The 27,653-nt window shown below is 40.7% G+C and overlaps 1 protein-coding gene and 1 long non-coding RNA gene across 5 annotated transcripts in view; one reads left to right on the top strand and one right to left on the bottom strand.

The window, feature by feature from the left end:
• Window positions 1–27,653, top strand: part of CARMIL1 (capping protein regulator and myosin 1 linker 1) — a 339,650-nt gene that overhangs the window by 163,506 nt on the left and 148,491 nt on the right. For all 4 annotated transcript variants that reach the window (XM_056521327.1, XM_056521326.1, XM_056521328.1 and 1 more), the window contains 5 exons: window positions 10,091–10,177; window positions 13,386–13,489; window positions 14,725–14,802; window positions 15,276–15,352; window positions 16,320–16,424. In XM_056521327.1, the coding sequence (XP_056377302.1) occupies window positions 10,091–10,177; window positions 13,386–13,489; window positions 14,725–14,802; window positions 15,276–15,352; window positions 16,320–16,424 (451 nt within the window). The remainder of the gene's footprint in view (window positions 1–10,090; window positions 10,178–13,385; window positions 13,490–14,724; window positions 14,803–15,275; window positions 15,353–16,319; window positions 16,425–27,653) is intronic.
• Window positions 27–25,542, bottom strand: LOC130273883 (uncharacterized). The gene is made up of 3 exons (XR_008844164.1): window positions 25,338–25,542; window positions 3,390–3,482; window positions 27–200 (listed from the first exon to the last, which is right to left on the bottom strand). It is a non-coding gene; the product is annotated as an uncharacterized LOC130273883 (long non-coding RNA).

A 27,653-nucleotide genomic window follows, 5' to 3' on the forward strand; every position in this document is an offset into this window, starting at 1 on the left:
AATAAATGGATTTGCGCTCATTCGGCTGGCTTTGCTTTTGTAATGGAGTATCCCAATTCATTTAATTGTAATGTAAATATGTTTTTTTTTTTTTTTTACGCCTGAGTGATAATTCCTTTGCTTGTATTTCTTCTTCCAAACACAGCACCTTTAAGCTCTGCTTCATTGTTGGCTTTGCTTCCTTTTCATAATGCTAAATCCTGTTAAATACAAAGCAGTGCAAAGTTTGTAGGTGAACATTGTTCATGAGAACACAGGTAAAATTAACTTTTCAAATTTAATGCCAAAGACTGGTTAAATGGCAGTTAAAGAAATACTCTAGAACTTATGCACTGTGTTAGGCAAATTGAAGTCTGCGAGGAGAAGTGCATGACCTATACATTCACACTAGATTGTTCTTTGAATTCATGTGTCATGATCACCTGTTCAGGTACAATGGGGGAGATTTATCAAAACCTCTGGAGTGGCAAAGTTGCGCAGTTCCCCATAGCAACCAATCAGATAGACTCTTTCATTCTTAACAAGGCCTGTGAAAAATGAAAGAAGCAATCTGGTTGGTTGCTATAGGCAACTGGTCAACTTTGCCTCTTCACAGGTTTTGATAAATCTCCCCCATTGTTCGACTGTTCCTATCAGTTGTTCTAGCATAGCCTACCAGCTCATAGAATATAAAGTTAGTAATATCTGGATAAATATACAACCCAATTAAAGCAATAAAAGAGCAGAGCTTCAGCCTAAAATAATATTTTTTGGTCTCTAAACCTAAAACTGTAGGAGGCAAGTTATGTATTTGGTTGCCAAATAAAAAATTTACTTTAACACAAAATAAAATTGACTGGCGGACAAAAGCTGTTACCGCAGCATTTACTCTACACTATGGACTGACCACAATGTTTACATTAGACTGTTGCCTGACTACCATAACATTTACACTAGATTGCGAATTTACGGATTGCATGATTTACATTAGACTGTGGACTAACCAACCACAGCAATTACACTAGACTGTGGAACAAGTGCAGCATTTATGTGTAATATTGTGTTCTTTTCTCTGGCTATGTAAAGCCACCAAGAAAAGGTGAACATGATCTTACTACATATTTACATTGTGAAGCAGGACCTCTCAGTAAATACTAAATTACTTGGGAGCCTTTTTCCAAAATGTTAATCTATATATATATATATATATATATATATATATATATATATATATATATATATATATATAAAACTCAACGTGTGTGTGTGTGTGTGTGTGTGTATATTCCACTAAAACTTCCACATGGCTAAAGATATTTACATGAAACTTGGCACACATGTTACTTATATGTCAACAACAAACATAGGATAGGTAATTTAACCCTTACTCACCCCCATTTGCCAGGGGCGGGGTTTATGTTTAAAGTCCTATACAAGTCTATGGGAAATATATGTTACTGCATAACTTCCAAACGTCTGGAGATATTTCGATAATACTTGGTCACATTTTACTTATATGTCCTCTTAAAATATAGGATAGTTAATTTAACCCTTAACTACCCCCATTTGTAGTTAAGGTTTTTGTTTAAAGTCCCATGCAAATCAATGGGAAATGTATGTTCTCACATAACTTCTGTATGTACGGCTGGAGATATTTCAATACCTGGTACACATATGGGTCGAGATATGAGGACGGGATGGGAGGTCGAGATAGGAGGTCAAGATAGGAGGACGGGATGGTCGGGATAGGAGGTCCAGTTAGGAAGTGGGGATATGAGGACGGGATATGAGGACGGGATATGAGGACGGGATATGAGGACGGGATATGAGGACGGGATATGAGGACGGGATATGAGGACGGGATATGAGGACGGGATATGAGGACGGGATATGAGGACGGGATATGAGGACGGGATATGAGGACGGGATATGAGGACGGGATATGAGGACGGGATATGAGGACGGGATATGAGGACGGGATATGAGGACGGGATATGAGGACGGGATATGAGGACGGGATATGAGGACGGGATATGAGGACGGGATATAAGGGGGAAATAGGAGGACGGGATAGGAGGACGGGATAGGAGGACGGGATAGGAGGACGGGATAGGAGGACGGGATAGGAGGACGGGATAGGAGGACGGGATAGGAGGACGGGATTGGAGGTCGAGATTGGAGGTCGAGATTGGAGGTCGAGATTGGAGGTCGGAATAGGAGGTGGAGATAGGAGGATGGGATAGGAGGTCGAGATAGGAGGATGGGATAGGAGGTCGAGATAGGAGGACGGGATAGGAGGTCGAGATAGGAGGCTGGGATAGAAGGACAGGAAAGGAGGTCGGGATAGGAGGACGGGATAGGAGGACGGGATAGGAGGACGGGATATGGGGTTGGGATATGACAACAATATATGGGGATGAGATTTGAAGTCAAAAGCTTCCTCCTTTGTTGATTTTCCTCCCCAACAAGGATGAGGAAGGAAAAACCGGGCAATGCTGGGTACTCAGCTAGTTAATTATATAGTTGGTAAAATTTGCCACAATTTGTTCCCCATCTAAAACCTTAAATAATTTGCAGCACTTGTTTCTTTCTACTTAACTTATTTATAGAATGTTAAAAGGATTGTCCTACAAAAACAAGTCATGAATTATCCTTAGACCCCAGTGATCTCAAGAAGGAAGACCCAGGTCTCCATAAGGAATGGAGCTGCCACAGATGTACACTTCTGCTCCATTCATTCTCTATGGGAGTAGAAGCACTTGTTTGCTTCTACTCAACTTATTTATAAAATGTTAAAAGGACTGTCCTACAAAAGCAAGTCACACACTATCATCAGATCCCCAGTGATCTCAAGAAGGCTGACCCAGGTCTTCATGAAGAATGGAGCTGCGACAGATGTACATTTCTGCTCCATTCAGCGCAGAGGTTATGTGTGTGTGCATGGCAGCTCCATTCAGACATACATTCCGATCCCAGTTCTTGACATCCAGAGTGTCCTATAAATCGGACCTCCCACAATCAGATAGTTATGCCCTGATGTCCTGAAGATAGGACATCATTTTTATGTGAGATAACCTAACCTCAAAGCCACCCTCCCCTACCTTCCCGCAGTGAGAAGATGTTTGAACAGGAGCAATGAGCGACCATGAGTAATGCCACCCTATCACAAGTCTATAGGACGGGTGAGAACAGCAGCAGAATACAGTGACCTACTGTTTCTTTATGCTTTGTAGATTTTAAATGGAGACTCAGGGTGCTCCATTCAAACCTTTTTCCTCAGATTACAGCTGCTGCCTATAGAAGTTTATGTCAGAGGGGCAGTACATTAGGATGAGGAAGCTAATGGTGGGAGACAAAGGCAGAGAGAACATACACAAATGATGTACATTTTATTAAATGGTCTGTCTCACCCAGAAGCTGAATTTCAGGCTACACTGATCAGCACTGCTGTATAATGTCCTTCCGGCTGCTTCTGTATAAAAGGAGGATCTCCCCTATTGGTCCTGTAGAGAAGAAATCAAAACAAATACAGTCGTTTTCACCTCTGGAGCAGAGCTCAGGTAAAACTGGTCAGGAACACTCCTATTACTTAAGTACACACCTGACAGCTTATTCTGAAAAGGCTTCTGTAAAAGCAACTACACTTTATATAAGGCCCTGACATTTTACTTCTCTAGAAAAAATAAAGTATTCATCATGTAAACATCAATTGTATCAACAGAGATGTGAATATGATATAGAAATAAGTTTGTTTTGTAAGTTAAAGAGACCATGTTAGAGGACGTGTACCTGACTTCCCTTCATGGAATAGAGAAGGACTTCAAAAGAACCAGGATTTTCGGCGCTGACCACGGAGGAATAAACGAAGCCCAGGTAAAGGAATAAGGTTTAATAGCAACGTGTTTCACCGCCCTTGCGCGGCTTCATCAGGCTGATGAAGCCGCGCAAGCGCGGTGAAACGCGTTGCTGTTAAACCTTATTCCTTTACCTGGGCTCGGATTATTCCTCCGTGGTCAGCGCCGAAAATCCTGGTTCTTTTGAAGTCCTTCTCTATTCCATAATTCTTCCGGAAGGCTGCAGACTACAGGATTGTGATCCTTAAATCACATGCGATCAGCATTGTTGTGTATGCCACTACACAACTTAGCAGGGTGAGCATGGATATTTTACCTTTCCCCTTCCCCCACCCTTGTGCTGGCTATACTCCACAGAGAGCGCCTTTCTTTCTCTTTTCTGACTTCCCTTCAGTAATTCGATTGATGAACACAAATATATGGAGATAGAATGGACTTCAGACTTTTACATAGAATAAAACCTTTTGCAGTCACTGTTTAGTAGCATAATGTTTGGGTTAGCATTGGGAGTGTGAGAATAAATTCCCTTTTTTAAGTTATAACCAAACATTATGTTAAAGGCGTTGTTATACGCAATCCCTTTTAAAATGCAGTCTCCAGACCCTCGCCATCAGTTTAATTTCTAGGGTACACCCTACCTTGCATACATTTCTCCTACAACCATTCAGGTGAATTACAGGGCAGTTCTGACTCATATTATGGGTTCCTGAAAATGAAAGTGCCTTGGATAACATCCGTATGCTTTAGGGGATGTCTAAGGCTGGGTCACACCACGTTTTTGAAATACAGTTCCCGTATATGTTTTCAATTTGAAAACCGTACGTTTTTTTCCTGTACCCAAAACCGTAGCCTACCACGTTTTTTTGGCCGGGTGAAAAAACGTATACTTTTTAAGAAAAAATGGGAATCAATTCGAACTGTACAGAACCGTATGTGCGTACGGTACCATTCGGTTTTCACCATACAGTTTTTTCTAGGAATTTCAATCCAACATGTGAAACTTTATTCATAAATTTATTCAAAATTAAAAACGTATACATTTTTTTTTCTTAACGCATGCAACTGGACATCATTTTTAAAACTGTATACAGTTTTTAACTGTATACGGATTAAAATTTGCACACACGTTTTGATACAGTTTAGTCAGTTTTTGAGGAATCCGTTTTTTATCAAAAACCTGATACGGGAACGGTAATGCAAAAATGTGGTGTGGACCCAGCCTAAATGATAGCACTAAAAAATCTCCTCTAAAAATAATTGAAAGACGATTTGCTAGCCTGCACTGGTCATGAAATGTTGGTTGCATGCATGTGATCTATGCATTTCTAGAATTATATTAATACAGTAATAGCATCCATTCTTCATTTCTTCTTCATGCATTAATAAAGTGGGTTACCATTAGCATTCGAATATAAAGTGTCCTATAGTTCGAAAGGGAATGTTGAGATCTTTTATTTTCTAATAAACTAATTCAAGAAAAGTTCTTATGTCAAGGGAATGGGAGTTACCATAGTTTAATTGCAGCAGAAAATTACACCCTTTTCAGGTAAAATTTGGGCTTTCATCATTTACACAGTCTCTCTCCTGTAGTAAAACTGTATAATTAAGTGTAAGTGCAGGTCACTTCTTTTGCCTTTATAGCACACACTGTAAACTTTATATAGACAAGAGAGAGTTTACTAGCGTTGCGCTGCTGTGTTGTTACATATCACATGATTTTTGTCTAGTCTGAACGTCATAAACTAGATATAAAAATTGTGCCCACCTCTCTGCTGTGAACAGGAGTAGTTATGGGCAAGTTTTTAGCATCTGGAAGCAACATGGATATCTATGGTTGGTTGTCCAGCAGATCTGCATGCAATCTAGTCCTATTATAATTCAAATGAACTCTGTTAGCATGGATTCGACTCCAGTAAGGAATATGCTGGGCTATTCTAAAATATGTCATTCTCATGCTTTGCCCGCAAATGTCAGTGGATTTAGACAAGACAAATGCTAATTCCCACATAAAATGTGATAAGCCAATTGTACATGTTCCTGTTATACACCGAGTGTACTAAAGTCAGGATAAGATTGTCTCATGAGGGGCATATGGATGTCATTAAAGAAGTTATCTAAGAATTGGCCATTTTTGCAAATTCCCCTCATCCTTAATAACATATTGTAACATACCCTCGGAAACATATTATATCTGTTTGCCCCTGGTTCCTCAACACAACTTGCAGCATTCAAGGGATAAACTGGGTGTTGTTCTCATTATCCCATCGGACCATCTCTGAGGTTAAAGTGAGTATATTGCACAAAATTTATCATTGAGATACTATGGCCGAGATTTATTAAGGATGTGTTTGTGCAGATGTGTTTGTGCAAAAATGTTAGAATTTTTGCTAGATCTGTGCTCTGGGTAGGCAGGGGGCTGGCACGACATGGGCTCTTGCAATGCTAGCTCTAAACTGGCTTAGATTTCTGTGGCAGCCCCACACCTGCGCCTCTCAATAAATTTGGCGCAAGTGAGAGGGCCAGCAATTTATTCATGTATGGATATATCGGTCTTTGTAAATTTCTACATTGTACCTGAAAACCCTCTAAATGGGTTAAATCCATATACTTATCTCTACTCTTAGATTGCTGTACCATAAAGAACGAGTTGTATCCCACTGATTTAAATTTGTTATAAACCTTTTCCAGTTACTTTTCAAGCTACTATTATATTTTATTATCCCTTAGCTATAAGAGGTAATAGTCTAAATAGAGGGTGCAACATATTTCATGGATTGGTATAAGCAATCTCCAGATCTAGGTAATGTCAGCACTAACTGGGCAAATCTAAAAGGTAGACACATTTACCCCCACCACTCCCCACAGCCCAGTTACATCAGAAAAAGGAAAAACTGCACAGGAGCGTGGATCGGAATATATGACAGCGAGAATTGTTGAAAAGTGGGGGAGGTAAGTATGCCACCTTTTTTTTTTTTTTTAATACTGCATGGAGACATATAAAAAACGTTTACATTTTCCCAGAAAACACCTTTTAATTACAAATTCTTATCTAGAGAAAATTGATATCTCCCCCTTCTTTAAGATGATTAGTTTCTCTAGGGATATCCTTGATTTTCCGTATGTGCATTATTCATAATGGCCCTCATTTACTAAGAGTGGAATGTAGGTTTCTTTGTGGGTTTTAATTCCATACAATTTATTTTCCACGGTATTTACTAAGGTTTCCCCACATTTTCCACTTTCCCTACACTTTTCTTTTTTTACACATGCTCTGATCTGTGGGGTTTTCCTCAGCTCAAATCCACCACATTTTATGTGGAAACCTTAGTAAATATGTAGTTTTTTTGTGAAAATGTCAGGAACACGCCCCTTTTCAGAGACCACGCCCCCTTTCCCAACAGCCACGCCCCTTTTCCGGGTTTTCCCAGCAAAATGGAGAGTTAGTCGGGTTTTTTCAATTCTGGCACAGACAGAATTTGTGGCGCAGATTCTGGCGCAGACAGAATTTCTGGCGCAATGCGACAGAATCTGGCGCACAACCCGACAAAACATGTCGGGTTTGCAATAGTAAATGAGGGCCAATGTCTGTGACATAGGAACAGTTTGGAGTGAATAATAGTTTATTGTAAAAGTGAAGGATAAAGATACATTTTCCCATCCCTTTTAGAACATCTACCTGCATCTTTATGTGGCGAATACAATTTACATTGAAGATAACCGCGGCTGTCCTCCCTATTTTACCTCTAGCTGTATAAAACAACCTGTAGACATTTCTGCCTAATTTAGACTTTATCATTTATTTTCAAAATGAAGAGATTACTTTTTTTAAATTTAGTATTTTACATGAAAGGGGTTATCCAGCTATAGAAAACAGAGCTTATTTCTTCCAAAAATAGTACCACACATGTCGGTTGTGTGTGATATAAAAACTCTTCTTTTCACTTCAATGGAGCTGAACTGCAAAATCATACACAACGGGGGAAATTTATCAAAACCAGTGCAGAGGAAAAGTGGGGCAGTTGCCCATAACAACCTATCAGATTGCTTCTTTAATTTTTAAAGAGGCCTGTGAAAATGAAAGAAGCAATCTGGTTGCACCACTCTTTCTCTGCACTGGTTTTGATAAATCTTCCCCCAACATTCAGACAAATGCAGTTGTTTTTTTTCTTTGATGAAGTTTAGCTCTGTTTTTCTACTGCTGGATAACTCCTATATGTCTACATGTCATGAAAAAAATATTTTGATATGTGATAGAGACATAGGGAACATATATAATTGAGTTTACCCCTTTTTCTTGTATTTTTTTTGCACAAAAATTTGCGCAGTGACTTTCATTGCATCTTTTTTGAATACAGAACAAATATAGAACACCAAGGAGTTCACGTACCAATGTGTCAGATGGTAGAAACATGAAGGGATTACTATGTTTGAGCAAAATTTATCAACAAGCTTGCGCACGGTTGATAAATTTTGCACAGACATGCAAAACATAAAAAGCACTGATATGGTTTAAATGATTTCTACCTCACACCGAAATTGATACATCTCCCCCATAGTGTTCAGACCCCAAACAATCACAAGAATAATTCTGGAGAAGTGTGCTTTTAGGGTTTTTCTCTGTGCCACGTGACCATGACGGACTCATAATGTAAGCACCTATTTATATTGACAGACATACTTTAAAGGGGTACTCTGCCCATATACTTTAAAGGGGTACTCTGCCCCTAGACATCTTATCCCCTATCCAAAGTATAAGGGATAAAATGTCTGATCGTGGGGGTCCCACCCCAGACATCCGGTGCACGGAGCGAACTTCGCTGGATGATGGGCAGAGGCTCGTGACATCACAGCCACACCCTGCCCATGATGTCACAGCCATGCCCCCTCAATGCAAGTCTATGGGAGGGGGCGTGGCGGGCATCACGCCCTCTCCCATAAACTTGCATTAAGGGGGCATGGTTGTGACGTCACAAGTGGGGTGTGGCCGTGACGTCATGAGCCTCCGGTGCTGCACCCGATGCTCTAAATGAATGCTGGGTGCACCAGTGGCGGGATCCCCGTGATCAGACATCTTATGCCTTATCCTTTGGCTAGGGGATAAGATGTCTAGGGATGGAGTACCCCTTTAAATCCTGAGGCATCTCCTTCCAGATTCAGATGCTGTATATCTTTCAAAAGTAGAACAAAAACCGCAGCACCCATCAGCTCTTCTTAAGCAATTTATTTATGCAATATCCTAAAAACAGCAAGCCCTCAGGACGAGACAGCTTTATTGAGGCCTGAGGTGACAGGGAATAGGCATTGAGAAAACATCTACAGAGAATACCTGTGTCATCCACCGCCCCCTCCAACCCCTCAGAAGCCGTAACACAGTGTACAAGTTTTGCCTGAAGTGTTTCATTAAGCATCTTAGAACTTTCTGAATTTCTTCAGCCGTAGCCAAAAACTTTCAGACAATTATTCAGTCTCTACTGTTGTGTTAAATAGAAGGCATGAATCCCAGTTATTATTGTCTGTGTCTTTCTGGCTCACCTGCATATAGATAGAAAGATCTAATATTAAAATGCCTTCGCCTTTATCAGCTCTCCTTGTAATTATGTATTCATTTCACCTTTGAGATGTAGAACCTTCTGCACAGGCTCTGACAAATGGCTCTTATCATTGTTCTGATACTTCATTTTACAAACCGAATTGACCTATATTTAAAACACATTTTTCCAGCCGCTGAAATAGAACTTTACTGATATAATGTGGAGATCATTATTCCTTCACAATATAGAAATAAACGGTATGGCTTCTAATCCTAAAGATACAGTAATTCTCCATAGATTACCACTAATTGGGGGACTATTTGGCTTTTTAAATAATTTTGTAACCCATCCGTGTGTATGAAAAGCTTTAAAGAAATGTTTTAATATATTTTTTTGGATATTATTAAGATATTCAGATTTATTTTAGATTGATATTTAAGCAACACTCACCATTCTCCCCACTTAAGCTTCTTAAATCATTGAAGAAAATATATGCTTTTCTGCTGACACTTCCAGAAGAAGTACCTCTCTTGGCTCTTAGGCTAATATGACTTAAATAGGGTGTATTGATCATGTTTCTCAAGCTTGTACAGGAACTCTTAAACTCAAGCCATCAATATGGTATATGATATCTATATATGCATTTATGTACATATATGTATTCGTGATCTATTGTATTATCTGTATAATATGTAATATCGATCTATATTTGTGTTTTTTTTTCAGGTGTGTCTTTTTTAAGTACACAATTTGCCAAACTACCTAAGGGACTGATAAATTTAAATTTATCGAAAACCTCAGTATCTCCTAAGGGTATGTTACCTTCTTTGTAATTTCTGTAACAAACTCAACATTAAAATCTAATTCAAAATAAAAACTCAAAACACAGTATATAGTATTTGCAGTATTATTTATGCAGAGGGCTATTGAGAAATTAGGTCACAGATCCAAATGTACTTAAGGGTACTCAGTGTATTTTACGATGTGGATCCGCCGATGAGGGACCTCTACAGGGTGCCTCAGATGAGCCTGCCTGGAGCGGCAATCCACCGCTACAAGCAGACACACTAAGATGTGCGAGTTGCTGCACGCATGTGCAGTATACTTGCACACATCGCAGCTGCTCTCGGCCTAGCTCAGGGAGCAGGGGGAGAGGCAGTACACTGCACACGCGCGGGGCGGCTCGCACATCGTAGCAGTGTGTCTGCTCGTAGTGGCGGATTGCGGCTCAGTGCAGGCACATCTGGAGGCAACACTGTATTGTCCAGTGACGGCCGTCATGCCCTCTCCCATAGACTTGCATTGAGGGGGCATAGTGGTGACCTCACGAGCCTCCACCCCGCATCACTAGTAATCCGGCACGGAGTGAAGTTCGCTCTGTGCACTGGATGTCTGGGGTGCCACAGCCGAGATCGCAGGGGTCCCCAGTGGCGGGACCCCTGTGAACAGACATCTTATCCCCTATTCTTTGGATAGGGGATAAGATGTCTAGGGGCGGAGTACCCCTTTAAGTTTTTGTTGTTGTTAAGCATATTATTTGCCACTCCTGTGTGTTGTTTGTTCTATATCTGAAACATCCTGCAAACCATTACCACTGTTTCCAGGAAAGCTGAAGTCTAGTTCAACAGTCTAGTGACCTATTAGCATTTTACATTATAAACTGCCACCTTTGCCATATCAGGTCAGATGCCAATCCTTTGTCAGATATGGTTAATCCCTTAAGTGCCGCCATCAATAGCGATCAGGGTACATAATAGCGATCAGGCCATCAATAGCGATCATGGAATAATGAAGCATATGTAGCCAATGTGAAGCATGGTAGTGGCTTCCGTGATGTTCTGGGGCTGTTTTGCGTCCTCTGGCACTAGAAATCTTCAACATGTGCAGGGCAATGGATTCAATCAAGTACTGTATCGGAAAACCCTAGGAGAATATGTCTTACCTTCTGTAAGGAAACTGAAGTTTGGGTGTCAGTGGACCTTCCAACAGGACAAGGATCCCACCAATGCTTGGTTTCAGGAAGATTCTGCAGTGATTGTCAAAGTCACCAGACTTAAACCATGTAGAAAATCTCTGGTGGAATTCGCAACCCATTGAAAATGGTCTAAGATTGCTAAGAAACATGCCGGAATCTGGTGCATTGAAATGCATCAAGTTTGCAGCATGTCATAACAGCAAAAGGGTGCTCTACTATGTACTTAAGATGCATGTCATGAAGGAGTTGAATAATTCAGTGACTGTAGTCCCTAAAAGTCACAATTTGTGTTGTGTTGAAACCACTTGTTATATCAGTTGTGCTGAGCATATTGTTTTATTGGTTATAACAGTGCAAAGTTTGTTAAATGTTCAAATAAACTTAATTTGCAATGAGATATATCCTATGTGAAAAATTCGGACTCTGCCCATCAAGTGGGCCACACATTTCTCATCTATGGCAATAAAATGTTTTGTCTACAGCTTTTGCCTTCTTTAGTTTCTTCTTTCACTTGAACAACTCATTTATCAGAGATCTTTGGGTTCCATAGGCCCCTAGACCCAGTTGTGTTTGTCATCTCTGGTCCTATTATAGCCATGACACTTAGTGCTGAGTTTATCTATAGGCACAGTAAGCATGTGCCTATAAGTGTCCCTTAGGGAAGAAGGTATACTTATAGGCACATGCTTATTGTGTCATAGCTATAATAGACCAGAGATTACAAACACAACTGGGCCTAGGGGCCTATGGAACCCAAAGATCTCTGATAAATGAGTGAACAGCTGATTCTGGGAGCTGAGATTTTTCAGATGATTCAAGGCAGTGGACACCTTAAAATACATTTTTTATTCTTGTTTCATACTTAATATGGTGCACTGCAAACCCATTTTCTCTATAGATCTTTATTACAGTTTTTTTTAGTTTCTCTTCCCCTGCTGTGTTCTGTCTACAGTGATGGGCTCAGTCCATAACCTTTACTATTTCTCTTCTGAACATTCCTCTAAGCTCAATTATGTCCAGATCGTAGGTCAACTTTGATCTGATTTATAGATCAGTTTAGATTAATAACTATTAAGCATGTATAAAAATGCATTCAAGGTGTCCATAGCCTTTAAAGGGGTACTCTGGTGGAAAACAAATGTTTTCAATTCACAGGTGCCGGAAAGTTATACAGATTTGTAAAGTACTTCTATTTAAAAACCCAGATCCTTTCAGTACTTATCAGTTGCTGTATGCTCCATAGGAAGTTGTGTAATTATTTCCAGTCTGACCACAGTGCTCTCTGCTGACACCTCTGTCCATATCAGGAACTATCTAGAGTAAAATCAAATCCCCATAGCAAAACTCTCCTTCTCTGGACTGTTCCTGACACAGACAGAGGTGGCAGCAGAGAGCACTGTGGTCAGACTGGAAAGAACTACCCAACTTCCTCTGTAGTACACAGCAGCTGATAAGTGCTGGAAGGATTAAGATCTTTAAATTGAAGAAATTTACAAATCTGTTTAACTTTCTGGTACCTGTTGATTTGAAAAAAGCTGTTGATTTTAAAGCTTCAACTTAAAGGGGTAGTCCAGTGGTGAAAAACGTATCCCCTATCCTAAGGATCTGCCATAGAGTTGTATTGAGGGGGCGTCTCAGCCGCCGCTTTGTGCGGTGGTCAACACGCCCCCTTCCCACGCGGTATCGGGGCCCGTACAGGAGATTGCAGGGGGCCCCAGCGGTCGGACCCCCCGCTATCTGAAACTTATCTCCTATCCTTAGAATAGGGGATAAGTTTTCCACCACTGGATATCTCCATTAAGATTTTACCCTGATGTATATTTAGCAGGCGTGCCTTTTAAAACCAGTCAAAAGCCGACAGTAATTTGGTGGGTGCCTTTATAGTAACAAAGTGCTGTGTGGAATCTGCTGTAAAAAATAAGCATTATTTACAATATAAAGTAAATGACATAACCTGCAATAAATTCCTACTTCAGATAAGTTTTTTTCTCTGTGTCATTTACCTCTATGTGTTAATACAATACACTTTTTCCTTTATATTTCTAGGAGTGAATAGCCTGTCCCAGTCGCTTAGTACAACCCCATTGATTGCAAGCACCCTTACCCACCTTGATCTCTCAGGGAATTTGCTCCGTGGGGATGACCTTTCAGTATGTACCATACCTGGGTTTATGTATATGGGCAGGTTGTGTTATTCAAATACATAGTAGTCCTTTTTCTGTACTGTTATATTTTATCTTAATTCTAGAGAAAATATTTAGCATCTGATTATGGCATTAATAAATGCTCTGTTTAGAGTAATGCTTACCCTTTAATTACATTATCTCCATACAGCAGCCACAAATGTAAATTATTACATTTAATAAATAAATTATTGAGAAAAAATATGTTGCTGCAGGAAACAGCTATGTCTTTACTTAATACATTCATTGAATATTGGTGTACTGTTGTGAACCTGCTGCTATCTGATTCACAGTACAAAATCCTCACTGTCCCCCACAAAGCTCTCCACAGTGCTGCACTTCACTACATCTCCTCCCACATCTCATTCTACCTTCCTACATGTGCTCTCCACTCTGCCAATCATCTGACACTAACATTTCTATATTCTGTACCTCTTACTCCCGTCTACTACCAATCCACAGTTTTAAACGTGCCCTAGAGACCCATCTCTTCAAGCAAGCTGATAACACTCCCTAACTGGTCTCCCCTACTATCATTCAGCAGTGTCTCCCTATGCTCTATGCACTCTAAACACCCAGAGATTGGCTGGTGACTGGTTTACTAACCTTTACATAATTTATCTTATTTATAAGGTATGACTGGACCATAGAACATACAAGGCACTTGATCCCTTTTGTCTCAATCCCATTCATCATAGACTCAAAGCTCTCGCGCACAGGGCCCTCACACCTTTTATTTAAACAATCACTGTTTATTATTAATATAACGCAATATAATATTTTGTCCTTATTTGTATTGTAAAATTGTAAAGTGCTGTGTAATTTGTTGGTACTTTATAAGTAAATATTATTATTTATTAATCTGCCTCCTTAGATCTTTGGCAGTTTTAATGGAGTGTTACTTTAAGGGCCTTTTTAAACAGTTATAGTTTACCTATGTGATTACTTCTGCTTATGCCTTTATAAGGGTTGTCTACAGTTTTTGAAAAAAAAACAGCGCCACACCTGCCTATGGTTTGAAGAAGTAAATAGAGCTGATCAGCAATATAACACACAACCAGCACAGAGGAGGCATCCATATTTTACAATGTCATTGTGTTTTATTCAGAAAAAGCTATGATATTAGGAATTACTTTTACCTTTTATATACTGTGTGTAATACATTCACATGCTGTTTTTTCTTTCTTTCTTTTTCCTTCTAGTGTTTGTATACTTTTTTGGCAACGCCAAATGCCATTAAGTACCTGGATTTATCGAACACTGAGTGTTCAGCAGATGCGGTAATCATGAATTTCTGTCACTTCTAATAATATTTTACAGAATATGAAGATTGTATTGAAACCATACTTTTCTGGCATTTTTAGTGAGGCATATCATTTGTTGTAACAACAAAACATCACAGTCAGTTCCTACATTTTACTAACGTCCCCTCACTTTTGCTATACCTGTTACCCTGATAGCATGTCTGTGTATGTATTGTTTTTGTTTATGTACGTGCATAAATATTATAGATCACATTTATACATCTTGGCTTTATTTTAAGCAGACAGGTCTGTATTACACTTGTACGCAGGTCATGGGCCACTGAAAAAGTACCACCTAATTGCAGTCATTTTCTTAACTCAAAAATATAGATGTTTTTTATCTGAAAATAGCTTGGAACTTCAAGTCTCAAGTTGTTATTGTATTTATGGATACTTTTTAAGTAGGAAAGTATTATGTTGTAGTTACTGTGACATTGTTCTTACTTCAGGTATGTGGTGCATTACTACGTGGTTGCCTGCAACACCTTACTACACTTAATCTTTCCAAGACCTTCTTTCCCCACAGGTATGAATCCCACTTAATGTGCTACTAATGGGAATTTCTTGACAAATGATCTTGTTGACAATTGTTCACCTTCTTCATTTCAAAAAATATCAGTCTTGTTTATCTTTAATGTGTCATTTCAAACTTACAGATTTTGATCTTTAAGAATACTATAATATTCTTAAACCATTACTATCATTTAAAACAACTTTTGACATGTTTATCAGCACTCACGCTGATGTCGGCTATTATCTCTATGGATGCTGTGATCAATGCAGATCACATCATCTTTAGTAAAAATGGAGATGTCTGTTGGTTTGGGTGGGCTCATTGGACCCCCGCAGTGCAATCACAGGGGTCCGATGAGTGCAGATGCACACCGTAGATCTCTTATCAGCCTCCAGTGTGCAGCTGCAGAGTAAGGGTTATAACATAATACTGAACAGTATGCAGCTATCTCATGATTGCTATTAATAGTCCAAAAATGTCTGAACTATTAAAATATTATGTTTACGATCCTGCACGGTGAACGGTGTAAACTTAAATAAAAATACTAAATGGCAGAATTGCTGATTTTTGATCACATCAAATGTCAGAAAAAAAGGAATAAAAAGCGATAAAGTCCATCAAAACAAAAATAGTACTAATGTTATAAAATGTTCTTCTTGATTGTAAGCCCTTGTAGGCAGGGCTCTTTTCCTATATATCAGTCTGTCATTTACTCTTTCAGGTCTATTGTACTTGCATTTTTGTTACATGTAGTTTAAGTCCTCATCAAATGTACATCACACTAGAATGAAGGGCACTTCATGAAAATAAATAAAAAAATTAAAACTGTTTATTCATCTGTTATATCCCTGGCCCCTCCAGTGCCAACTTTACCTACCAGTCTTTGTTTAGTTATCCTGCAGAAATGACAACCTGTACATCCATTTGGCTGTTTGTTTGCAGTGTTGTCAGATACTAATTGTTTCTCTGTGATCTACAGGAAAGGTAAAGAAGTGCCACCATCTTTTAAACAGTTCTTTAGCAGCACTGTTGCTTTAACCCACATCAACTTTTCTGGAACTAAGCTCTCCTCTGAGCCTCTGAAGTAAGTTTTTTTTCTTTTTTTTTAATATTAATTCTGCATTTCACTCACTTTCCCGTTATTCACATTGTGAAGCCAAGCACAACAACAAAAAAAATACTAGAAAAACTTCAAGTGTATACTGAAAGTTACATATCTTGGCTTATAGGCATAGGTTCCTATGCGTTAATGTTAAACTTTCACATTCTATGAAAAAGGGCTGTCAGCATGCACTTGAAATCAAAATGGACAAAGAGTTTGGCCATATTTTTGTTTTATCTGTTCTTGACAGTCCTTGATCACAAGGTGTGTAGCTGCTAGAACCCACAGGGACCAGCTGTAATCTGCAATGGAAATCTGCAGAAAAAAGAAAAGGGGCGGATATATTGAGCAGTAAATCAATACTCAGTTCTTGACTTTGATGCCTTGGAGGAACAGTAAAAAAACTAGGCAAATATAAAGATCTGATTGACAAGGGCAAATAGAAATGACTAGATGACTGTATCAGCTGCAGATTAGTCCAGAGTGGTTGTGCCCACCTCTGTTCACCACTGCAAGTACCTATAATGGACATGTAAGCATCAGAAATGGACTATAAAGGAGTTGGCCTTCTATGGGAATTCAGATTGTCCTTAATATCATGTTGATGGTTGAGTGCATGTATGTTGCTTATCTGGGGAAGATCTAGGACCAGGATGCTCAATTGGAAAATTCAAGCCGGGGGTAGGCAGTGTGATGCTCTGGCCAACAATCAGCTGGGAAATCTTGACACACAGTACCAACCAGACCTCTTTCAGCTGGAAAATGTGCCATGCTACATTGTAAAAATGTTCAGAAGGGGATTGACATTGAAAAGGCTTTTGACACAGTATCATGGCCCTGTTTGGTGTTCTTTGGCAGATGGGCTTTTCGGGGCCCTTTGTAGAGGCTCTACAGGTTCTCTATTCCAATCCTGTGGCCTATTCTAAATTACCCCCACTCAACTCTTCTCCTATATCCTATGGGAGGGGCAATTGCCAAGGGTGCCTGTTTTCTCCTGCGTTGTTTGCCTTAGCTATGGAGCCCTTTGCGAGTGTCCTTCGTGACGATCAGGGGTTCCAATTGCCGACTCTGAATATAAAATAAATCAATTTGCTGACAATTTGCTTCTTACGCTTACAAAGCCCCTGGTTTCCTTGCCGAACCTCTTTGCAATTTTAGTGCGATTCTCTTCGCTCTCAGGCCTGATTGTTAATAGAAGTAATTCGGAGATACTCTTTTGCAACACCTCCAAGTCTGTGCAGGATCTTTTTTGTTTTAACTTTGATCTCACTCTCTCTACTACTTACTTACCTTATCTTGGAATCTCTCTCTCCTCTTCCCTCTCTTCCCTTTGTAGATTGAATTATACTACCCTTTTTAAAGCGTACCTGCCAGATCCCCCCCAAAAAAAACTGTTCTATGTTGCTCAGTATCTCATCCTGATTCTCTTAGAATTCACTTTATTTACTTGGAGTGATTGCAAAGTGAAAGTACTTTTCATTTACAGCAGGGGGCGGGTCCTCACTGTGATGACCACTCCCCCTCCCTCCCTGCTCTGGGAGTGGTAACCCTTTTTTTTCTGGTTTAATGATACACACACACACACACTGTGTGCCTACAGATTTAGCAAAACTACAGCTCCCAGTATGCCCACACATCCTATGAGTTGTAGTTTTGCAACAGCTGAAGGCATATGATTGGTAAAACTGATTTTTCAGCAGTGTTGCTGCAGGCTGTGTCCCTCCTGCAGGCTGTGTTGCAAAACCACAACTCCCAGCATGCCCACACATCATTTGGCTATGCAGGCATGCTGAAAGCTGTAGTTTTGCAACAGCTGGAGGCATATGATTTTAGTCCCCCTGTAACACACACACACACATTCACTTCATATATTCACAGATATATACACATACATATATATCCACACACACATATATACATGCAGAGACACTTACTTTTTAAACAAAGACATCCTCCATTCAGTTTTCTGTCTCCTGCTCAGTCACAGCAGTAGTGTGCTGCCCCTCCCCCTTCTCTTCAAACAGCAGACAGTGAGGGAACCTGTGCTTCTGCCCCTCCCCCCCCCCCCCCCTTCTCTCCACAGGAGCACGCAAGCAGCAGCTTTAGACCTGCAGACCTGTCAATCATGAAGTGGGTCTATGACGTAGGTCAGGGGTCCTCAAACTATGTCCCGCGGGCCACATGCGGCCTGCCGAGGACATTTGTCCGGCCCACCGGGTGTTTTTGCCGCCGCTGACTAAGGACATCCCTGTGTCCCGAAAGATGTTTTCGGTACACAGGGATGCCCCTGTTACTTTAAAAAACGCAAGGACCGCCAGGAGGTAGCGCACGCAGGGACGTCACTGATGTCCTGTGCGTGCGCCCTTAGCAACAGAGCGCAGAGGTGCGGGCAGGACGTGTGCTGGCCAGCTTGGTAAGTGTTACCAGCGGCACGTCAGCTTCGGTGCTCCGACCACCGCTCCTCCGTTCCCGGGACCCACTGCTATGGCCGGATGATCGGAGGTCGGAGCACTGAAGTGGGGCAGTACATAGGCATACAGCCTCCAGCCATACACTGTATGGCTGGAGGCTGTATTTCTGTGCGGGAACATACTGCCAGCCTAATGGGGGAAACTATACCGCCAACCTAATGTGGGGGGAACTATACTGCCAACCTAATGTGGCGGAACTACAACCTAATGTGGGGGGAACTATACTGCCAGCCTAATGTATCGGAACTATACTGCCAACCTAATATGGGGGGAACTATACTGCCAGCCTAATGTGGGGGAACTATACTGCCAACCTAATGTGGGGGAACAACAACCTAATGTGGGGGGAACTATACTGCCAGCCTAATGTGGGGGAACTATACTGCCAGCCTAATGTATCGGAACTATACCCTCCAACCTAATGTGGGGGGAACTACACTGCACCTAATGTGTGGGGAACTATACTGCCAGCCTAATGTGGGGGAACTACAACCTAATGTGGAGGAACTATACTGCCAGCCTAATGTGGGGGAACTACAACCTAATGTGGGGAAACTATACTGCCAACCTAATGTGGGGGAATTATACTGCCAACCTAATGTGGGGGGAACTATACTGCCAGCCTAATCTGGGGGATTTATACTGCCACCCTAATGTGGGGGAAATGTACTGCCAACCTAATGTGGGGGAACTATACTGCCAACCTAATGTGGGGGAACTATACTGCCAGCCTAATGTGGGGGAACTATACTGTCACCCTAATGTGTGGAAACTACAACCTAATGTGGGGGGGGGAACTATACTGCCAGCCTAATGTAAGGGAACTATACTGCCAGCCTAATGTGGGGGAAATATACTGCCAACCTAATGTGGGGGAACTACAACCTAATGGGGGGGGAACTATACTGCCAGCCTAATGTGGGGGAACTATACTGCCAGCATAATGTGGGGGGAACTATACTGCCAACTAAATGTGGGGGGAACTATACTGCCAACCTAATGTGGGGGAACTACAACCTAATGTGGGGGAACTATACTGGGTAGTAGTTCTACCCAGACTGCTGTACTTTTTCCACACACTCCAGATCCATTTTATGGACCTTCGAGCTCTTCAGGTTGACGTGTTTCGGGTTTGTCTGGCGTGGTCTTCGTCCACGGATATCAAGGAAACTTATGTTTTATAATAAGGGCTTAAGGGGACTCCATGCCCAATTTTCTCCTTTATTACTGTGCTGCCCGCTTAGCGCAGCTCCTACTTTGCAATGCTCCCCATTCTGCACCCCGCTGGGTTACCCTGGAGAATGGACTCCTCTCTCCTTATCCTCTTTTCTCGCTTATGTGGCACTGTGGTGCCTCTATCTCTCTTCATGCTCTCCTCATCTGGTGCTTTGTTCGTTTCAAGCACCCACTGCAACCTGCTATCTCTCCTACTACTTTTTTACTTGCTAACCGTGCATTTCCCCCTGGCCTAGATTTTATTTGTGGTGGCATATTAGCCGCCTGACCATTTCCTTGTGAGTGGGAAGCTTATTTCCCATGCTCTCTTCTCGTCCAGATTTTGTCTCCCCCCCCCCCCCCCCCAAGTGAAGGTTTTAGAGTAGCTCAAGTTCTCTCCTACTTACGTTCCCAAGTTCCCCCTACCATTGTTACTACTAAATTTTTTGAGGCATTGGCTCTGTGTACTCCTCTTCGGCCTGGTTCCCTCTCTTCAGCCTTTAATCCTCCCTAATCAACCTCCTAAGGATCGAAAATTGCCTTTCATGCTTCAATGGGAGGATATCCATTTGTCTGTTTCACTCCCTTAGTGGAACACCTGTTGTACCCAATTAAGTAAAGGCATCTGGCAGGTCTCTTTGGTGTAGACTGCTCTTAAAATTCTCCAAAGAACTTACCTAGTCCCGTAATGCTTCATGCCATTTACCCGAATGTGTCTCCTTTATGTTTCCAAGTATGTGATGAGATGGGTACCATCCTCCATGTTTGGTGGACGTGTCCCCACATAGCCTCTTTTTGGCAAATTGTCATGGATCTCATCTCCTTAGTCACAGGACTTGCTTGCCCAATGAATCCAATGGTCTGCCTGCTGGATCTTTAAACCGGATGGAGTTAATCCTACCGTCTTTTGGTTAATGCAGTTTATAATTCTAGCAGCACGGACAAATGTGGCATCAAAATGGAGGTCCTCCAGCTTTCCCTGTCTATGGTGATTCAGAGGGTCAACACCATTATGGTCTCTGAGAAACTAAATGCCCTTTGCTTTGACACAATGGAGAGGTTTACTAAAATATGACAGCCATGGATTTCCTCTGCTCATGCTGGTGATATGTCTTTCTATTTATCATTATGATTGAATACCCTTGTCCATATGTATGTTTTTTTTTTTTTTTTTATTCATTTTTTGTGTGCATTGATCTGATGTTTAAAGTTTTCGAGCTGGCTTCCCCTTTCCCTCCCCTCCCCCTACATACCCTTCCATTTCTGGTTATTGTTTATACCATTTCTAGGCTATACGTTTTTGGATCTATTTGATATACCTGTATGTCTTTTCTTTCTTACTTTCTATTGTCAATAAAGTTTCTCCTTATGACACTAAGGGTATTTTTACACTGCGTAATTCTTGCGGAATTCCATTAGTGGAATTCCACAAGTGGAATTCTGCGCTGTACACATTAGCATCAGTGTGAATGGGTCTTCCGCGAGACTCGTTGACACTTAGGAACTTCAGCAGCGGACAATTCTGCCACTGAAATTGTTCCGCACAAAAAAAGAACATGTAAATTTTTTGCGTGGTACTGCATAGCCGTCACTGGTGACGGCGCAGTGCTGCGCGATCCTACCTACCAGCGGCCGCCATATGGAATCTCCGCTCGCGGAATTCTGCGAATGGAGACTTCGCATTGTGAAGATGTTCAGGAATGGTTTGCTCAACATGACACAGTTCAAGGTGTTGACTTGGCCTCCAAATTCGGCCGATCTCAATCCAATTGAGGACCTGTGCGAAGTGGTGGAAAAATTGGTCATATCCAGGGAAGCCTACCTTGCAACTTACAGGATCTGTTGCTAAATTCATGGTGCACAGGACACCTTCTTGTGTGGTGAATGGATTTATCACATATCAATGGGAGATGAGCAAGAAAGGAAAATGCAAGACCCCATATATTGAATGCAAATTTATCAGGCTGCCAGCTTTTTTTTTATTATATGGGTGACTATTGTATTTTTTGTATTTTTATGACCGCTTATAGTATATAATCAGTTTCCAATCTGAAATGTGAGATATGAAGCAGCTGTCTTAAACAGCTCAGTCATTTGTCATTCTTCACATGCTTCCTATAGGCAGAGCTGCCCAGGCTTTGCGTTGTAGCAGAGGAACATTTCCGAGTGTGACAGACAGTACATATAGGAGCGAGAATGAAATGATTTAAGGTGTGCTCATTTGCATAACACAAAGAATGCGCAATAATTGAGCCAGGAGGTATAATATGTGCTTGTTGTGACAGATGAAGTTGGTGGCAAATATACATTTTCTGAATGCAGAGCATTGTATGGGGAAATTTTCTTAAAGAAATACTGCACCTAGAATAGGAAGTTTGAGAGAATATTCTGATGTCATTCATACACCCGTATGTAAATGTGGTTCTGAAGGTTCTCAGAATTAGCCATGTGAAGTTAAGGAAGTGACCATCAAAAATGTTGACAACCATTACAGTCCCTTTCCCCACAGCCTGAAATATTTGATCGCGAGGAACCATAATGTACAGGGTACTTTGAGATAGGGTTTATTTAGGAGCACTACGCCCGGTATTATATGTGTGCAGTTTACAGGAAACCTGTCTGTCTTGAGTTTAATATGACAAACTCACTGTGGTATTGCAATATTCTTAGGCCGGGTTCACACTAAGGAATTCTGCTTCTGAATTTCGGTCGGAAATTCTGCAACATAAAGGTAAAATGAAGGTGAATGGGTTTTCCAATAACCCATTCACACTGCGGAATATTCTGATCGGAATTTACGTCAGAGAGTTCTGATCAAATAATTCTGTTAGAACATTGAACCTGCTCAATGTTCTGTTAGAATCCGTGCCACAGATATTGCCGTCTATCAGGACGGCAGTGTACTGTACGTGAGGTCCTCGTGCTGCACTCAATATCTCCGGACCGAAATTTTCTGGCCGCAGGTTCTGTAGTGTGAACTCGGCCTTACTGAACCTATATCATTTAATTGGTGATCCATCACGAGGGTGTGTGGTCATGACGCCACGATACTCGCAGCCTGCACCCAGCATTCAGAATAAAATGTTCCAAACGCTGGGGCAGTGGAGTACCCTTTTAACCAATAATGGCTAGGTGGGGCAGACCTCCAGATCTTAAAGGGGTATTCCAGGCAAAAACTTTTTTATATATATCAACTGGCTCCGGAAAGTTAAACAGATTTGTAAATGACTTCTATTAAAAAATCTTAATCCTTTCAGTACTTATAATCTTCTGAAGTTAAGGTTGTTCTTTTCTGTCCAAGTCCTCTCTGATGACACCTGTCTTGGGAAACGCCCAGTTTAAAAGAGATTTGCTATGGGGATTTGCTTCTAAACTGGGTGTTTCCCGAGACAGGTGTCATCAGAGAGGACTTAGACAGAAAAGAACAACCTTAAATTCAGAAGCTAATAAGTACTGAAAGGATTAAGATTTTTTAATAGAAGTAATTTACAAATCTGTTTACTTGAAGTTTTTGCCTGGAATACCCCTTTAATTGTCACTTAATGGTTTTTATTTCACATGTTTTATTTTTTTTCAACCTTATTTTACAACTACATGGATCCTAATGCATAAAAAAGACTAAAATAGAACGTGACAGCTGCAGCTGTTCCTTTTGATAGTATAGTACTCTATTTTCCTGCTTTTCTATATAGAATGAGCTCTTTTTAATCAGTTTTGTTGCTTATAGTCCCATTTTACTTTTCTAACATATAATGCAACTGATGGTATTTTTAGAATCTATTAAGAGGGTCATTGCCTTTCATACAACGCTCTAATAGAAAAACTCAACACTAATTGTTATGCATAAATCACGGACTACATGAATACATTGGTTAAAAAAATGTTACTGTAAGTTACGGCAGTGTTTCCCAACCAGGGTGCCTCCAGCTGCTGCAAAAGTACAACCCCCAGCATGCCCAGACAGCCTTTGGCTGGGGGTTGTAGTTTGGCAACAGCTGTAGCCACTTTGCTTGGGATACACTGGGTTGCAGAGTAGTATTATATTTTGGTGACATCACTCTAAAGGTTGGATGTATATTAATGTGAGATTGAAGAGGGCAATCACTGTACAGATCCGCGCACCCATTCGGTATGGGAAAGGGGTCCTTTTAGCTGGCTTTACTTTAGCTGAATGTCCATTATGGCATAGGGGGCTGCTCATAACTTTTTTTTATTGTGTATAACTGTAGGCAATAAAGCCATCTGGGTGTGTTTTGTCCACTTGAGTGAATCACAGACCAAAGAGCTGTAAATAAATAAAAATACTTTTTAAATAATTAAATTATTATTATTAAATACAATGTCATATCTATATAGTATTGTTATGAATATTGTTCATAAAATAGGCAATCTATTACTATTATTACATAACACACATGTATTTAGGTATGGTTAGCTGCACCTATGTTGAGATTTGAGACAGGTTAGACTAGGTTCACACGGCCATTTGCATCCGACCTGTTAAGCGTCAGATCACTTGCAATGTGAACAAGTCCTTAATAACAACTCTGCCAGATGCTCTTTAGCCGAAGACAATAAACTGGTATCATTGTAGCAACAGTTGGGGGAGGGGGGGGATTATCAGAACCTATGTAGAGGAATAGCGGTACAGTTGCCCATAGCAACCAATCAGATTGCTTCTTTTATTTTTCACAGGCCTCTTTAAAATGAAAGAGGCAATCTGCTTGGTTGCAATAGGCAACTGCAACACTCTTCCTCCACACAGGTATTGATAAATCTCCCCTAATGTTTTTGGCCATTTTATAACTTGAATATGCCATTTGTCACTAGTTTTCTCTTCTGCAGACTCCATCTCTAGTTTTCAGTTGTCCCTTATCTAGTGGGTAGACATAGCTGCTATGATGTCTGCCATACACCTCAACACTGATGTCTCCCATACTCTGCTACTCTATACCTCTATAGCACTCCTGGAGAAGCACCAGCAGGCATTATAGAGCAAAACTGAGCAGCCTAAGGCCTCATTCATATCATCGTTGGTGCTCAGTCCAGTGAGCTCTGTTTTCTGAATCATTCAAAATAGCAGGACTTAAGTGCAGATAATTTTTTTTCTCTGCTTAAAGGAAAACTGTCAGCCAGTTCACACTCACACTAAACTCAATACACTGGGTTATAGTGTGGGTGAACAGGAGTCCATACATGGGTCACTTACTTTTTTAGGTTTTCTTGCCGCCGAGTTGTCGGCCGCTAGGTGGGTCCCCCGCCGGCAGCCTTGATTTGGGTTCCGGAGGAAGGGGCCTTATCTGCCCTCCTTGTTCACATATCCATTTTCCCCCTGAACGCAGCACCCTGTCTGCAGAGCGCTTGCACTGAAGATTTTACCGAGCTCTCATGTCCTGATGACGTGAGAGCTGTTTGTCGGGAGAGCGCTCTGCACAGTGTACCTGTGCATGCGCCGGTCTTTCGCTACACCCGGAAGTACCTCTTTCTGAAGTCTCGCTACTTCCGGTTGTAGCAAGGGACATGTGCAGTTACACTGTGCAGAGCACTCTCCCGACGCACAGCTGTCACGTCATCAGGAGTGCTGCGCTCAGGGGGAAAATTAATATACGAACAAGGGGGGCAGGCTAAGGCTCCTTCCTTAGGAGCCTAAATCAACGCGGCAAGAAAACCTAAAAAGTAAGTGACCCGCGTATGGACTCCTGTTCACCCACACTATAACCCAGTCTATTGGGTTTAGTGTGGGTGAACTGGCAGTTGTTTTACAGAATTTAAAGGAAAACTGTCAGTTATTGACGGAAAACCAGATGGACCCCGTTGAAATCATTGTTATCCATTGTTGTCCGTTTCAGTTCATCACAAAATATTTTGTTTGGTTAAGGTCAGAGATGTATGGGGTAGGGTAGGTTGGGGCATCCATGTATGTTGTTAATATGTTGAACTGAATTTTCTGGGCTTTGGAAAGCCAGTGAAGGGGTTGGCAGAAAGCAAAGGCAGAAAAGGAACAAGAAAAAGGTGCATTAACTGGGTAGTCAAGTTAAGGATGGATTGGAGGTGCACAGAAGGCAGACATGGTTAAAATGGTTCGCAGTTCCCAGTTGACCTACTAGACTGCGAGAGCTGTAAACCCAGACCATAAATTTACTTTGACATAAATTTTAATCCCAGGAACACACATTGTACGTTTCAATATATTTAAAAAAGAAAACAGACAAAAGCGCAATACATGTGCTGTTACTCCCGAGTTACGGAGGGTAAATAGTAGCAATTATGTGGTTCTGCTAACCTGGTGGTGTTATGCTCAAAGCACAACACCTTGTAGATCTTAGATACCCAAACACTTGTGAGTGAGTGCTGCCTGGATGTGACCCATCTTCGGGAAATCCTCCAGACGGTTTGAAACAACTTGCAATATACTGTGAATGCAGAAATGGAAAAACGATCTTCTTGGCGCTCGCCCGGTGGAAGAAGTGGAATAAACCAGTTCAGACAAATAAAATAATAAATGAAAGTAGTTCTATTGTGAGTTCTTATTCATTTATTATTTTATCTGTCTGAACTGGTTTATTCCACTTCTTCCACTGGGCGAGCGCCTAGAGGATCGTATATCCATTTCTGCATTCGCAGTATATTGCACATTGTACGTTTGCAATTCATGGACCTTAACATAAAAATGTATGTAAAAGGCATTGATTATTTTTGGACACACTGTATATTTCACTTTAAAATCATTTTTCATCATAAACCAATGTGATTAAGCATTATATTTTTTAAATGATATTTTTAAGTTTAGTATAGCTTTTTTCTTTTGTCAGCCATTCTATTATAAAAAGAGTATTTTTCATCTTGGTCTTAATCCAATTTAATAGCACAACAAACTGGCATAACACACATAGATGTTTAGAACACAATTAAATGTTACCACATAATTAAATTTGTAGTTGGCTTATTTGCATAAGCTTTATATCCCTGTGGAAATTACAGAGCAAAATGACCATTGAAATTATAAAGATTAGCACAGCTGCAAGGAACCAAGCCTGGTGCCCTCAATTATTCACACAGATATTCAATGCTTTGGTATAAAGAAACTATAGCTATACACGCTTCCTAATAAACCCTTCCCCTGGGGATCTGGGGGTCTTCACATCAACAATTGGTTTATTACTAATAGTTTTTTACTCAAAACACAAAAGATCCAACATAAAAGCTTAAGAAATCACACAGACCGGATTTAATTTCTCTATAGATTACCAAAATGACTGTATATTGTACAGTAGAAAGCTAATCTAGAGGCGAGGAAGTTCATACAACTGTTCTCTTGGTAGTAAAATATTTTTTTATGATATAGCTGTTTTATATAAAAAGCAATAAAGATGTGTTGTTTTAAAATGATTGACTATCTATCTAGCTACTACAATAAGTGGTGTCTTATAATGCATGCAACAAGCAACTAGGCTGAAACAATGCATGGTAACAGAACAGAAATTCAGTGGCTTGTTTTAGGAGTGTAAACACATTCATTAACATA

Source organism: Hyla sarda, chromosome 5 (genome assembly GCF_029499605.1).
Source record: "Hyla sarda isolate aHylSar1 chromosome 5, aHylSar1.hap1, whole genome shotgun sequence".
Lineage (NCBI taxonomy): Eukaryota > Metazoa > Chordata > Amphibia > Anura > Hylidae > Hyla > Hyla sarda.